We start from the raw sequence: 17401 nt of genomic DNA, 5'->3' as shown, positions 1-17401 counted from the left end.
GAAAAGCAAAGGCTTATTTTGACAAAGGTGTAAGAGAAAATTGTTGGGAAGTTGGAGAAAGGGTCATGTTTCTAGAACTCCGACCCACAGACCATGGTCTGGGCAAGAAATGGAGAGGACCATTTTCAATAGTGGACAGACTGAGTCCCTCAGTATACAAATTAAGAATCAACGATGCAAGGAAAGTGCAGGACAAATGGGTACATGCCAATCAGATGAAACTGTACAAAGGAGAAGGGTCAACTGAGTAGCGCATCTCTTTCTTTCTTATAATTTTATTTTGTTTTGTTTTGGTTTTACAGGAAAATGAGAATCCCAACTTTGGTCCTGTCCTTCGTGGTGAGCCTCCAGATCCAGTGTACCAGTGAGGTCAACATTTCAATTAGAGTGGAAGCCAATCCGATTCACTGTAAAGAGGGAGAATCCATCCTCCTTCCAGTGTCAGTACAAGGCACAACAGGGAAACAGGTATCCTGGTGGGGCCCTGCAGACAAAGAAATTAAAGCCTGGGATAATGGAAACGCAGGAAACTCACCACATTACATGGGTAGAATACATGTTTTTCCAAATGGATCACTATTGCTTAGCCATGCAAACCCTACAGACACAGGAACCTGGATATATGGTTTTATCATCCCCATTCCCATGTATGGGAATCCACCCACAGTAAAGAGGACTTATGTTCCTGGGAGTGTCACACTGAATGTGTCCCAGAAAAGAGACCCTACTCCCCCAAGTACCACAACAACAACAAAGGCTAAATCACTGTGACAATGCTGAATTCCTTTGTCGTATAAAACACCTTAAGAAGTCTAAGAACACTGTACGCTGTTTACTTAAGAAGTACCGTAATGGTACGCTATTTGCGTAACGATCGCTCAGCCGTAGGCGAGACGCTCAAGCGTCACGTTCGCTCGCGGCCCAGTGATCACAGGACACGTTATTGGTTATGTCTAGGGAAATGATTCGCTATGGCGTAGCTTACGCTCGAGACCACGAGGAGGTCACCAGCGATGCAGACGCTCACAACACTATACCTTTATGTAAAACCTTATATCAATGAAATACACTGCATACCTTAATGTGAGTACAGGGTGTAAGTGCAACCTTGTGTAACCTGACTAACTACAAAGCTGCTTGTGCGTCACCGACGCTCAAGTGAACACTTAACACTATAGAAAATACACAGATACTGGTTTAGGGTTCCAAAGCCTATTAACTGTATTATATCTAATATACTTGTAAAAAAAAAGGATAACAGTACATATGATACACTACAATATAACAGAGACTTCCTAACCAAAATACAATACTATCTAATACAAAACAATACTATATTAGTCTAGGGGAGATATGAGAGAAAGGAGAAGGGAGAGAGAGAGAGAGAGAGAGAGAGAGAGATGAGAGAAATTGGCTCACAGAAAAACAATGATTACGTTAAATAAGAGACAACATGGTTGCAGATAAAACTACATATGTGAGAGACAATCGCTGCGCAGTTAGTCAATGCTGAATACAGCATGGGATGGAAGCTAGACTCCATTTTGAGAAACCTCCACTTGATTCCAAAGACCACACCACATGCCTGAAAGGGGGAGGGGAAGACATCCAGCAGCAGCCATTTTAGATTTGCAGGTCCAAACACATGGCACCACAATCACATAGCAGAAAACACAAGACTCCATTTTACTCCAAAATGTCCAAGCCTCAAAACAATGCATATGTTCTGATTTTACAATTCCAAACCATCTAAAACACCTTTCACAATGTAATCCAACTTCCTAGAACCATCTCATAATTTCACATCCCAAACAACTTCAGTATCTCACTAACCAGAGCATATTCATCACAAGACCAGATCACAATGTACTCACAAGTATCAGCCTGCCATTGCTACCAGCACATATTCAAAACTACTGCATGGTGGTATTTATGATTAACAAGATCCCAGCTACCATCACAGATTCCACAGGGCACCAACACTAACACCCAACAATCACACAACCAAGCTACAACATCCTATTTAAACCAGAAAGCAATCTGTCTATATTCCCTTATCTAGCCATGTGGATTCAATACTTAGCCTTTGGTGCCTGGTCAGTCCTGGGGATGTAGCCTCCATGCTGCTGGGTGCCAGGTAGCTGTGTGTGTCTGTGTGTGAGTGTAGCTACATTACATCTGTTCTCTGAGGCCACACCTGACCACTACCTTCCTGTTTGACCAGTATCTGGGGGAGGGGTCTCTCTAGCTTTTGTATTGAATCACTGTTCTCTTTGTATATGCTAATCAGGTTCAGACCTGAAAACTTAGTTGATCATCCATTGTTCCCAACAAAGCTGATCTTAACTTTTATACATATAATCATATCTATCCGCTGCAATGTCCCACGACAACACAATAGGTCTCAAACTAAACCACACCTTATTCTGCTTGCTTCAATACCAAACATGATGTGTTTATCTGGTTCGGTTCAAATGATACACATCCATGACATTAATTCATCAGCCAATTCTAAATCTCCATGACGTCTGGTGTTTGCTGTGCTCGCTGCGCATATTTGCAAGTATAGCGGCTTATATGTGTGCAGTTTATATGGTCTCTCTATGTAATATTTTTCTGACTTTGACAGTCCACCCTTTGGCAGTCACCAATAACTGCCACTTCCTAAAACATTTCAAAAAGAGAAAAATATATGTCAGGGGTTAATACATTTCCATGGTTGGGTAGGGGAGGAGAGAGGAGTAGGTGTGAAAAGGGTATGACCTGGTGAGATAGCAGAAGCATGTGTGTATGCGTCCATGTTTGGGGGGGTCATGTATCATCGTGCCGAACGTGTTGTAAATCAAGCTTCGAGGTATTGCGAAGTATACATTTGAATTCCTTCTTATCCCATATTAAGGGTCTGTGGATGGGCTGTCAAACTCTACCGAGCTCATTTCGGCTTTCAGTTGCAACAAAATGGGGATGCACATTTTAGTTGATGATACATGAATGAGGGAAGTATGTGGTTGCTGATATCTGTGCCTGTATTCCCTATCGACTATGTGTGTCATTACCTGAGGGTTGTAGAGATGAAGATAAAGAACACTTATGGAAAATGCAATGATATTCTATGTCAGGGAAATGTACGTTCGTCGATTGAGGTCTTGATTGGTGTCGGTTGATTGGAGTCTTCTTCTTTGTGCTTTTGCTCATAAATCGTGAGTAAAGCAAACAACGTCCATGGATTTACAAAAAATGTTGGGCTAGCGTGATTTTAAAGTTCCTAGGGAAACTGGGGTACCCATGGCATTGTCCATCAAAATCTTGTATATCAGGTCGTCTGCTCTTCTTCTTTCCATCTTTCCGTTGTCGGCCCCTTGGCTCATCAAATCCTTCGTCTACGTGGGTCTTTGTACCTCGGAGGAAAACATAGAAATGGGTGAAAGACGGACCGTATACTCATTACATCATTACGTCATGGTTTCTAGCATTGGGTCATAAATCAAATCCAGGTTAATTACAGTTTCCTCACTCCTCAAGCTCATCACTCTTGTACTTTGTTTGCACCTCATTAAAGCCTGCCCGCATCTAAATATCAATCCAATCGATATAACGACACCCAAGATACATAGCAGAAACTTTCCAACATCCATTATGACTCCTTGAGCCCAGTCTCCCAAACCGGAGAACCAATTTCGCGGGTTCAACCATGACACCCAACCAGTCAGCTCATTACCTACAGCAACAAGGGTGAGATTGTGTTTTCGACGAAATTCCCATTTTAATTGCAGAATGTCGTCCATCTTTTGGTCTATGACCTCTACCGGATCCTCGGTGCTATTTGTGATATACGTGCAACACTTTATACCGTACTGTGTTGCCAAAGTAACACAATATCCGCCTGTTACTGCTGTAAGGTAATTAAGAACCATCCTATGCTGAACTAGTTCTGTTTTGTAAGCTTGAAGTTCTCTTCCAGTGTATCTAAACGTGTCATCATACATTTCAGTGATATTATCTAACAAATTGGCGAGTGCGGAAATGTATCTATAATTCATCACTCCTCGAGCGGTACGAGTGAAATCTAACGCTACCAGAACCTGAATCCCGGTGGATTCATGGATAAGATCAGAGGCCGGATGCTCTAACCTTTCTGACAGTTGTCTTTTAACTCGGTGTTCGTAGTGAGTGTGAGTATAAGGAGCTTGGGCACCACGGTGTATATCCTTCATTTTGTCATGTGTAACAGTCATTACTTCAGGCAATACTTTTCCAATATAACACAATCCTTCAGAGTTTGGGGCAAGCCACTTGTACGCCTTTCTCCCGCATATGAAATATGCATCATCGGGGAGAACATAAGGGACGGAGAAGGACATGACCATATTACAAACCTTCCAGGTGAAATCTCCTGACCCTAATTCTTCCATCTGCTTAATGCACGTATCGGTTTGTACGATATGTGCACAGTATCCTGGTGATACCTCTCCAACCTTTAGTAATCCTATTTCCTAAGGTATATCGATACCGGAAAGATTTTCCTCTACTGGCTATGTGGCGTACGAGCTCTGTATCTGTAGGCATTCTATCTGCTCTATGTGAAAAGGTCATGGTTTGGTTGCTCCATGACACTTCCCAATTTCCCGGTTTTCTAGGATTGGAGATGTTAAAACATAAGAGGGACCTATCCACATGGTATTGGTGGAGCTTCAAACTAGGAGGGCTGGAGATATTAAACCTCCTGTCCACCGGTCTCCCACCCTTTAGCTCAAGTACCTCCCCTACCGTTAAAGGAAATGGTACTAGCCCTGATTTGCTGTGACCCTGAGGTACTTGAGAGCATACCCAACAATCTGTTTGGTTCAACACGTTACCCACTAGAGAGTGATAGTCACTCAATGGATGCCGGTCCATATGGATATTAAGACTGGATTGGCATTTCTTTATGCATCCATCTTCAACCGTTGTCACAGAGCCTACAGATACAGTTTTTCTTTTTGAACTAACAATCCTTCAAAGAAAATGTTTACAGATAACATGGTTGTTAGATCGTGCCCGGTACTCGCCTTTGCTTGGTGATTGGGTTGCTATTGGAAATTTACACCTCCGTCTCAGTCATCAGGACCTTTCTGGATCCTTTCTCGACCTCACTGGTACTCTCACCGAAACAGACTGCTCTGGTCAACATCATGGTTAACGGAAAAATCCATATCACAGTCTCTTGGGGCAAGTCCATCTTACAGGAGGAGAAAAGAAGAAGTTTGTAAAGGGGGTATAAGAAAACCGTCTGAGGGGGAGAGAACTTGTTACGATAATAAGTTCTCTCGTCTTGTTGTTCTTCTTGTTCTGCTGTCCTCTCAAAAGGTGCTGTCTCTCAGTCTTCCAAACGAACATTCTGGTGATGCAATATTCCTTCCCATCCAGCGATCTTTCTGTTAAGGAGCAAAAATCTGGCATTACCATAGGTCCAACTGAGGGGTGACATACCATCTTTAAACCATGGAAACATGAGTGGGAAGAGAGAGACAACAAAAAAAAACAAAAGAGATAGAGAACAATTCATGTGCATATATACATTACATAACTCGACAATAACCACCAATAAGAAAAGAGAAACAAAGCATTTTTAAACATTGTCAACATTAAGAAAACATTGTTAGCATTAGAAAAACATTGTCAGACTTATTAGGCTGTCATATCTATGTGTCTAATGGTCTCCTTGAGCAGTCCCTCCCCACCAGCTCCTGCATTACTCCATTGTCTGTATCTGGCCAGAAATACATTGTGGCGGAGGTTATGCTGGGGTTTGGTAGACTTCTGCAAGGACCAAGTTGATATGCAATGTGTGAATTCTTACCAATACTCGTCATAGATGGGGATAGAGAGAGAGAGAGAGAAAAAAACATTTTTCACAAATACATTTACAACGTTTCACCTGGTCATCCCTGTGTCTTTAGTGAATGACCTCCCACTTTATTAATCGTTACCTCAGGCTTACCATCAGTCCTAATGATCACCTTTCTTGACTATATTTTATGGGTGTGGCCCAAAATTCTTCCTATATGATCCCTGATTATAATGGTGTGTCATATTCATGCTCATTTTCATGTCTAGGGGGTCTAACTTTATGTGGGTTATTACAGTTGTTGGCATAATGCCCTTCTCTTCTACAATGGTAACAAATCCTTGGCCTTCTCCATGTGCTAGGGGCCTGGGGTTCCGGTCGACTTGATGCATCCTCTAGTGCTTGGATGTTCAGTGTCATCAACCGCTCTCCCTGCGCTTCCCTGGTTCTTTGGATATTTCGGTCATGCTCGATAGCGGACTCTCTTAATGCCGCCACCGAGATACCTCTCCAATGAGGTATTGAAGTTTGTACCCTAATTTTTAGTGTGTCTTTCAAGTTGCTCGCTAATACGGACACAGCTACCTCTCTGTGGTGTACATTTGTTTGTGTGTGATGTATATTACCATACATACCTGTGAACACGACCTCACCTGACCCTCCATTAGGGGGTTTGATTACAGTTTTTACCGACTGGGTCGTGTCCACCTGGACGTCTTGTGTGATGACTTCTGAAAGAGGTGCCGACATCGTTCTTGGTTCACTTTCTGGTTGGTGTTCCTGAGGAAAGTTTAACATGGGGTGCGACTTGCATGGGTTAATAGTTGTACATTCAACAGTATTACAATTATCTTTGTTACATTTATTACACTTATTCTTATTATCTGTACTACTGTTGCTAAGAGCATTTTTATTGTTCACCCTTGTGCTTCTCTCCGCAACCACAATCCCCTCCATTGCCACTTCTCCTCTCTCAAGATGAAAGTTAGGTAAGTAAGTTATATTTCTTTGCATTTCACTCTCCTGTTGCCATATTTGTAAACAATCATAATGCTTGATTCGTCTCTTTGCTGATTTGATGAGACATATCCTTCGCCTTAAATTATGCAACACCTCTGAGTCAAAACTACCTATCCCGGGAAATGGTGCCTTATCCCCCGCAGTCATTCGTGTCCATTCATCACAAAAGGTCTCAGAGTGGGGACCATATTTCCCCCACATTACTAACCGAGCAGACCCTCGGGGTCTGCAAGCCTCTGGAGTCTGAATCCTGACCTCCGACCGTCTCTGTATTGTGCACTTGGCTGCCATTGTGGACCTTTTTAACACAGAAAAAAACTTCCTAAAATGCACCAAACACAGAACTTCGTTGGAAATCCTTAAAGCTCTTCCACTGAACTTCTTCTGCTCCGGGTATCTCCGTTCCGCCTTCTAGCAGATACGTGTAGCCGTTGCAGGCCCTATCTCTAGAGATTTTCCTGAGAAAATTCCCTTCCTTTTTCTTTACACAAATCACGCTTGCATGTGCTCCCTACAACACGTATGAGGGCAAGATTTACGCATGGATATACGACCTCATATCCCGTTGCGTTATTGGTCACACATACAACCGTGCGGTCCAATCGTACCACTTATAGACACTTGTTGCCCATAAATGGTAGGATCATTGGAGTCTCCCTACTGTGCTCCAAAACAGCCAGAGCGTAATACAACGAAAACTTTATCACACTCTGTTGCACGTTTTCACTCAGATCGTGCTTATCACATTCCACATAGATCACAAATTATCACATAGATCACAAAGTCCACAAAGCGGGATTATCACATAGATCACAAAGTCCACAAAGCGGGATTCAATACACTCATACCGTTTTCAACCCACTATCATTCTTATAGTTTTCTGATCAGAAAAATCATTTCCCGTAGTCTGATAGCTCTCCCCAGAGGTACTACAGTAAAACAAGGTATTTAAACTAAGTTTTGGAAAGCTGAAATCAATTTGTGTTATTTATCGCCTTGCGTTACTTCACTTTTGCGCTACTTATCGCTTTTGCGCTAATTCAACTTTATCACAACTTGAGCTACGTGGGCGTAACCAGACGCTACGTTGCGTAATGTACGCTGCGTGCGTCTGCCTTTCGGATTGCGTACGCTAGTCTTTGTTAGTGACACGTGTACGCAATGCAAAGGATCCACCGTAACACAATATATATTTTATCAATGTAGATGATCCCTGATCATCTACCGCAATCCACACTGCACACTGGCTGCCTCGTCTCTCGGACAAGCCGTGTGTTGTTCTATACTTTAACTATTACCTCTACTTATTAAATAACAGCAAATCTCCTTTTAGCCCTTTCTATCAACTATAAAATTTGGCAGACAGGAATAGTGATATACGAAAATGAAACAGAAATGCAGATATATGCGTGCGTACGCAAGACAAAAGAAAAATAAACAGTTTTAAAAAAAGACACAAGCGTTTTGTTCTTACTTCCGGTCCCGGATTCCTTCAGCACTCTTAATCTAAGCGAAAGCAGACGCTTATCCCGTCAGCAACTGCGAGACAACCTCCCACCCTTTGCTGGAGGGATAATGTCTGCTGATCTACCCAGTGCAGATATGAGAAGGATAGGACACGCCCCCAATTGACAATGCTGAATTCCTTTGTCGTATAAAACACCTTAAGAAGTCTAAGAACACTGTACGCTGTTTACTTAAGAAGTACCGTAATGGTACGCTATTTGCGTAACGATCGCTCAGCCGTAGGCGAGACGCTCAAGCGTCACGTTCGCTCGCGGCCCAGTGATCACAGGACACGTTATTGGTTATGTCTAGGGAAATGATTCGCTATGGCGTAGCTTACGCTCGAGACCACGAGGAGGTCACCAGCGATGCAGACGCTCACAACACTATACCTTTATGTAAAACCTTATATCAATGAAATACACTGCATACCTTAATGTGAGTACAGGGTGTAAGTGCAACCTTGTGTAACCTGACTAACTACAAAGCTGCTTGTGCGTCACCGACGCTCAAGTGAACACTTAACACTATAGAAAATACACAGATACTGGTTTAGGGTTCCAAAGCCTATTAACTGTATTATATCTAATATACTTGTAAAAAAAAAGGATAACAGTACATATGATACACTACAATATAACAGAGACTTCCTAACCAAAATACAATACTATCTAATACAAAACAATACTATATTAGTCTAGGGGAGATATGAGAGAAAGGAGAAGGGAGAGAGAGAGAGAGAGAGAGAGAGAGAGATGAGAGAAATTGGCTCACAGAAAAACAATGATTACGTTAAATAAGAGACAACATGGTTGCAGATAAAACTACATATGTGAGAGACAATCGCTGCGCAGTTAGTCAATGCTGAATACAGCATGGGATGGAAGCTAGACTCCATTTTGAGAAACCTCCACTTGATTCCAAAGACCACACCACATGCCTGAAAGGGGGAGGGGAAGACATCCAGCAGCAGCCATTTTAGATTTGCAGGTCCAAACACATGGCACCACAATCACATAGCAGAAAACACAAGACTCCATTTTACTCCAAAATGTCCAAGCCTCAAAACAATGCATATGTTCTGATTTTACAATTCCAAACCATCTAAAACACCTTTCACAATGTAATCCAACTTCCTAGAACCATCTCATAATTTCACATCCCAAACAACTTCAGTATCTCACTAACCAGAGCATATTCATCACAAGACCAGATCACAATGTACTCACAAGTATCAGCCTGCCATTGCTACCAGCACATATTCAAAACTACTGCATGGTGGTATTTATGATTAACAAGATCCCAGCTACCATCACAGATTCCACAGGGCACCAACACTAACACCCAACAATCACACAACCAAGCTACAACATCCTATTTAAACCAGAAAGCAATCTGTCTATATTCCCTTATCTAGCCATGTGGATTCAATACTTAGCCTTTGGTGCCTGGTCAGTCCTGGGGATGTAGCCTCCATGCTGCTGGGTGCCAGGTAGCTGTGTGTGTCTGTGTGTGAGTGTAGCTACATTACATCTGTTCTCTGAGGCCACACCTGACCACTACCTTCCTGTTTGACCAGTATCTGGGGGAGGGGTCTCTCTAGCTTTTGTATTGAATCACTGTTCTCTTTGTATATGCTAATCAGGTTCAGACCTGAAAACTTAGTTGATCATCCATTGTTCCCAACAAAGCTGATCTTAACTTTTATACATATAATCATATCTATCCGCTGCAATGTCCCACGACAACACAATAGGTCTCAAACTAAACCACACCTTATTCTGCTTGCTTCAATACCAAACATGATGTGTTTATCTGGTTCGGTTCAAATGATACACATCCATGACATTAATTCATCAGCCAATTCTAAATCTCCATGACGTCTGGTGTTTGCTGTGCTCGCTGCGCATATTTGCAAGTATAGCGGCTTATATGTGTGCAGTTTATATGGTCTCTCTATGTAATATTTTTCTGACTTTGACAACTGCCATCTACTAAAACAGCTGAGTGCCCACCAACAAGTGAAGGACCCACAAGTGGCCTTACTGCCACCTCCATTCCTGGTTCCTTGATAAACAATGTACAATATATACATGTACCAGTAGTCCTAAATCTATCAAAATGGAATATGGCAGAATTTGGTTATTGTGTAAATAGTAATGTTTCTTTATTCTATGCTTCTTTACTAGTAGATATTGTTGCTTCTCACCAGAGCAGAACTCAAGACCCATACACAGGACAGGCAACCCCTAACCAAAAAGGTATTTTCAGATCCAGGAAATTACAAAGCTTAGATGGGATCATTGGATCCATCCCTGGACTGTTTGGTTCCGGGATGTCAATTTGGAATAGGGCGGATTTGGAAGTCATCCGCAGACACATAGGCAATTTTGAGCAGAAAGAGGGGCAATATGTTTTGAAGCCTGTCCTGCAGGGCATTGAGGGTCTGGCCAGTGAAGAAAAATTTACTGTTTATAACATGCATGATATAGCAAGATTGTTTTCAGAGACCCAAGCCAAGATAAACGAAATCATTGAACTGAACAATAGAGAAGCCAGACAAAATCAGGTGGGGAAAGAAATAATATGCACTGCATATGGTAATTATGTCCTCAACGCAATCACACATGTAATTAGAGACCTACAATCTGGTAGAATACCTGACATTTTAAGAGATAATGACCTGACCAATTGGTATTGCTCACAATCTGACATTGGGCATGGGGAAAATACCCCAAGAGATGGTTGCAGACCTCTGCCCATCTCCACAATTAGGAATTTAGGCACTGTGACCCCCCACCCAAATAGAGGTTCACCCCATTGTTACAACAAGCAGCAACCTTGTGCAGTCAGCGATATCCTATATGTCTCCTTTACCATTTCTCTACCTGTGTTCGACCCAAGCAAGTCTTTATTTGACAAACTGTCTACAGTCCACTCCATTGGATATTTGGAAAAGGACATTTACAAAGAACGGCTGGACCTACCAGAACTACTGGTCCGAGTCGACGACACCTGGAAAGTTCCACATACTGCTTGCTGTGCAGTCAAGGGAAACCAATACTTGTGTCGCTGCAACGTTTTCGAAATTGAGACGCCAATCTGCGGCCTAGAATCAAGTAAACCAAGTACCTTAATCACAAATATAAATGAACTTGCCACCATTCCCAGCAAAAATATGGATATGGGAGGACCTGAACACAGTGCAAAGCCAAATACATCAACCAGCTATACAGCCAGAGACATTGCTTGTCCAGTGCAGCTAACAAAATGGAGAACTCCAGCGGTGAAGGTTACATACAACATGAATGGACAGTACTGCATAGTCACAAATCACAAAGAGTTCCTGTATGGGGAAAAGTCATGTCCAGTGCCAAACCCAAATTTCTGCTTTAGCCCACATGAGTATACCACCATTGGTCAGACGGTTATCACCCCAATCCCCGTTTATGAAGAGGACATAAATATAGATAGTGAACCAGAAATCTCTAACCCTGGAGAATATATACCTGTGTTCAACATACACATAGATAGTTTAACCTTAGATTTACAGAAACTCCTGGATAGGAAAGACACACACATAGTTCAAATTAAAAACATGGTTGAGAAGGCAGATGCCACACTAAATAAATTACTGCATGATGGAGATTTTGAAATAACCATGACAAACACCTGGCTGGAGATTGGTTTAAAGGGCTTGCTGATCGGTCAAACAATCTTGCTAATCATTTTAATTTCACTGATATTGTGGCTTAAGCGCCTTATAAGGCAGGAACGCAGTAAGCTAGAAAAACTGGTAGATGCAAGATATAAGCAATTATTATGTTAATGTATGTGTGGCCATCATCATCAATTCTCACGGCCACAAGGGGGCGACTGTTGTGATATATATATGATATATATATGATATATGTCTGTTTGTTCCTGTTTTATATAGCACTTGCACCAACCTGAGGAAGGGACCCTGCGGGGCCCGAAATGCAGCATTGTTACGCAAGCCAGTGCTAGATGGTGATGTACACATATTATGATTCTATGTTGACATAAAGATTTTTTCATCAAGTCCTGGAGTGCCGTGCTTGTTCTGAATGGGACTATTCTGAACTACTACATATGTGTTTATTTCAGCAAGGGCACACAGGTGAATGACGTTTGACTCTTTGAGTGCCGGATTTATTTTGGACTTATATATATATATATATATATATATACCCTTGCAAAACAGTCGGCACTCCCAGGCTCTTAGAAGCAGCGTGCTCCGTGCCAGATCAGAAAACTACATACAGCTCCAAGAATGAACGGCACTGAAGACAGGTATGTTGCAGAGAAATTGTATTGAAGGCTACAGCTGTTTCAGGGCGTCAGCCCTTTCCTCAGGCCAAATACAAATGAGAACACGTGTCTTCAGTGCCGTTCATTCTTGGAGCTGTATATATATATATATATATATATATATATATGAAATGTCGGAAAGAGCATCATATCACGGGCTTCCTGGGGATCAATCCTGTCACATACCCCGTCCCCACGAGGCATGCATCTTATGTCCCTTTTGGAAAAATGGTGGGGGCGCCAATTCTCTCCCTGGCCCAGGGTACCAAAAAGTCTAGTTAGGGCCTGGCAATAGATCACCTTTGTTGTGATAAATATGATCAGAGTCTAACGCTTCATGGAGGGTGTAAAGAAAATGTTCAATGGTCCTGCTTGTACTTACTGTGATAAATTCCTGAAAACTGATTTTGCCATCTTTGTTGCGATCTCCTGTTTCAAGAATACGTTGGATGATTTCCCGCAGTCTATACCCAGGGAGGGGCAAATTAGCAGCCTTGAATAGGTCATTCAATTCATTAGGGCTTATGAAACCATTTCCATCAGTATCTGAACACAGAGAAAGGATTTGTTACCATATTATAATCATTGCTGAAGGAAATATATAACAAATAAGGAGTTAACAGTAGGCTTTTGTTGGGTGTGGTATAACATATTGGATACAGGATCCCGGTGCTCGGGATGTCGGCTGTCATAATACTGACAGTGGCATTCTGGCACTTAAGATCCTGACAGCTACCATTAAAAAGGTAACAATGATCGCTTAACCCCCTAAGCCTAACCCGCCTGCCCCACTGCCTGACCCTAACCCCCCCTCCCCTCAGCCTAACCCTAACCCTCCCCGGTGGTGCCTAACCCCCTCATCCTTGCAGCCTAACCCTAACCATTCCCACTCACAGTCTAACCCTAACTCCCCTCCTCCAGCAGTTAGCAGTGCCCCGGTGTCCCAGCAGTCCTCAATCAGGATTCCGGCAGTCGGGATCCCGGCGCCGGCATTTTAATCAGTGTCAGGATACTGGCACCGGCATTTCAAGCTGTGAAAGGATTCCGGCGTCGGTATACTGACTGCTGGGATCCCACCACTGAGATCCTGACCGCATCCTGGTATAACATGTTGACACCATAATGACAACATGGTCTGAATGTCAACATTTGAGATTGTCATCATTCACAATGTTGGCAAAATGTAGACATTGAGGGATAAATTTACTAAGATGGGAGTTCTACTTAAGATGGGATGTTGCCCATAGCAACCAATCAGATCCTCCTTCTCATTTATATAGCACATTCTAGAACATAATACCTGGAATCTGATTGATTGCTATGGGCAACATCCCATCTTAAATAGAACTCCCATTTTAGTAAATTTACCCCTATGAATTAAAGCAAAATGCTAAGCCTAACCCTAATTTCATGTGTCAACATTAAGACTGTTGGCATTCATAATGTCACCATTTTAGACATGTCAACATTATGTGTGTGTTAACATGTGAAATGTTGACATTGAGTTAATGTCAACATTCTATTGTTGACATCGTGACCACATACCATTTGTGTTTGTTCTTTCTCCTTCATTATATTAGTTACAGTTGTAAACTTATTATTATTTTCCCATTATTTCAGTTTGTAGGACTATTATAAAGTTTCCAGATACTGATAATCTTCTCTTTATAAAAGGTCAGTCGTTAAGTCCCAAATGAATACACAATTATTGTCATTCTATCTTGTGCTTTCCTTTGTCCAGTTAAAATAAAAATAAAAAAAATAATAATAATATATATATATATATATATACAACAGATAAATATGCAATGAGTTCCCTTTACATATCAGTGTATCTAGCTAGCACCTACACAGGTGGCAGTGGAGTTGTTGGGATCCATGAGAATGCAGGCAGACAGGCCTCAGCTCCAAACCTGTGGTGACTAATGTTAATGTGCTCCTATTGCCTACATACATACTGTATATTGGAGGAAGTAATTTACAGAACTCTTTGTAGAAATTTTCACTAAAGTGGACATGTCACCTACACACACCTGTTTTGTCTGCTGAACTAAAATTCATTTGAAAATAGGATACCAATACGCTGAGAAGAAGTACCTCATGAATATAGATCAGACGCCATGAATATAAGTCAGGGCTTGCAACTATAAGTCAGGGCGCGCACAGGGGTGGATTTATGGGTGGGGCACAACAGTAACTGCAGTTTTATTATTTTTATTGATTGGTTATAAGACCTCATTTGATGATAACCAATTTATTAGAATAATTTAAAAAGCCACTAACTATGACTTTATTTTTATTTTTTTATTATATAAACATATTTATATTTACTACATAGGACAGCTTACAGGGGCAGTATGTGCATGTCCAACCCATTTACACTCCACTCAAGATGACATATGGTACAGTACAGTGGAAACATTGTGCAGTTACTCGTACTTTTTGGGCTGACAGTACCAACAGAAGCATCAAGTGCCGCCCCCAAACAGGTGCCGCCCCTAGACACGTGCCTCATGTGCCTAATGGGAAATTTGCTACTATTAGTTAGCTAGGGCCTTAGTAATGTTATTGGTTGCTAGTAGTTTGATAGTCTCTCTCCCATGAGTAGCAGGAGTGTGAGCTATTCATCCCATTGGTTGAGTATCTCAAGAACCATGGGGTAACAGACTTGGGACAACCTACATTTCTATCACATGGGGCATATGAATGGGAATAGTCACAGTTCCTATAGTTTGGGTTTATTATTATCATCACGTTTTATTAATTATAGCAAAAATCACTTTAGTAGATGTAGCCATTATTTGAAAAAGAAAGCCCAATGTTCTCATGTACAGAATTTCTGTCCTGTGTGATATATGACTAAAATCATGAGTGAAGAAAATGTATTGCTTAGTAATTATGTGCCAGACTCATGCCAGTCAGATCTTTATGATTTTCCCCACTACTTTAGATTTCTATATGCACACACGAATGAAGACATATCTTACCAATTTTGCTAAAGGCTTCTCTTAGCTCATCCATCTCCTCCTCTGTAATCGGTCGAGATTCCATATTGCTATCACTTCCTCCCTAGAAATGATACATTATGATTATTTTCTCATGCACCTGTGTAATGACAGCTACTGCAATAAGCTAGTCCTGGATGTGGTATCCGGATGATAGATGTCTAGATGATAGTGTCTAGATAGACAGTCACTAAGTCAACATAATGTGGTCATCATGCATTAGGTCAACAGGGTCAAAAAGTTAACAGGTACAAGGTGGACAGTTACAAAAGATCGACATGACACTGGTCGACTCGACACGCATATTGTCAACACAAGTTTTTTTGGGGGGTTTACACGTATTTTTCAACATTTGCTTGTTTTACTATCCATGTGGACTATGATTGGAAATAGTAACTTGTGCCAAGCACAGCAGCAGCTGAGCCAGGCATGTTGCCCAAAGCGTGGCAAGCGAAGCAAATCTGCTAGGGTATACTTTTGCACTAATTGTGGTCACATATGATGAAACAGAAAATTACATACAAAAAACTTAAACTTGTGTCAAACTTTTTTGTGTCGACCACTTCCATGTCAACTTTTTGACTCTGACAACCTTTTCTGCTGTCTACCTTTTCTGTGTTGACCTTTTGACCCTGTCGACCTAATGCATGTCCACCATACAGAATCGACCTGTTGACTGACTGACTGATTGTCTATCTATTTACTGTAGATCTATTATACCACACCCATTTGATACGTCTGTCATTCATACATCAAACAACATTTTGTTAAGTTGAATTTTTGGTAAAGGCAGGAGGAGTTTTATATCCAAATTTCATTCACTCCACAACTACAATGGAAGAGAACATCTTTCTATTCAGTCTGACTTTGTTCCCTGCCTCCATGGCTGTCATTCTTAAAGATACACTTTTGTAGCAATTTTATAGAAATTTACTGATAACAAACATTTTTTTATTGACACTTTAATAGGTAATTCCAAAAGGTATCAAAAAGTAGAAATGTTAGCATCTGGATTAAAATAGGGATCTGGGACTAAAATAGGTTCAGAGACTCAAAAGCACTGGTACGGTATACTGAGTGTTATGTGTGTTGAAAGAGGAGTGAGCTACTGTGTAGACTACAATATTCCTGTTTTCCAGGGAGACTTCATGCCATATCCCAGGGTGGCTGCTGAGATCTCTACTGAGCAAGTGCAGGGGCCATCTTGTTTCTTTACTGTGTTAGAGCATCACAGAGGACAACACATCTTCCCTTTAGCTCTAGAGAGACTTGCAATTACCTGCAACCCACAATAAATCCAGTGATCCTGGACCTGCACCACTACGCAGTGTCTACATACACTCACTGGCTGGTGAGCTGTATCACACCTGCTCCACTGAAGCTCCACTCCAGGAGAACCTTTTGTAACAGTGGAGATGGCTGTACCTGCTGTCTATCAATTAACCAACACCACTGGTTAAGTAACTAGGCTGTTCATAGTTTGAGGAATCTGCTGGTGTGTGCTTATATAGCTCTGCTGTATCAACACCTTCACACATATAATTTCCGACAATATGAAATGTAAGACTGCTTGATTCTCCACATGCTCACTAGAAAAGCCTAAAACCATTTGTATGTCAGTGTCAACATTCATGTGAATGGGACATGGAATGGCAGGGCTGTTATACACATTACACATAAAACATTTATTGATGTATATTGTTCTAGAGAG

At 41.5% G+C, this 17401-nt stretch overlaps 1 protein-coding gene across 1 annotated transcript in view; it reads right to left on the bottom strand.

The window, feature by feature from the left end:
• Positions 1–17401, bottom strand: part of LCP1 (lymphocyte cytosolic protein 1) — a 168170-nt gene that overhangs the window by 62108 nt on the left and 88661 nt on the right. Inside the window, exons 2-3 of the mRNA XM_063952813.1 lie at positions 15673–15754; positions 13068–13231 (exon numbers count right to left, since the gene is read on the bottom strand). Coding sequence (XP_063808883.1) covers positions 13068–13231; positions 15673–15736 — 228 coding nt within the window. The 5' untranslated portion in view covers positions 15737–15754. The remainder of the gene's footprint in view (positions 1–13067; positions 13232–15672; positions 15755–17401) is intronic.

The sequence above is a fragment of the Pseudophryne corroboree genome, chromosome 2 (assembly GCF_028390025.1).
Source record: "Pseudophryne corroboree isolate aPseCor3 chromosome 2, aPseCor3.hap2, whole genome shotgun sequence".
Lineage (NCBI taxonomy): Eukaryota > Metazoa > Chordata > Amphibia > Anura > Myobatrachidae > Pseudophryne > Pseudophryne corroboree.
Note: the sequence above shows the minus strand (reverse complement) of the source record. Positions and strands in the feature narration are given on the sequence as shown.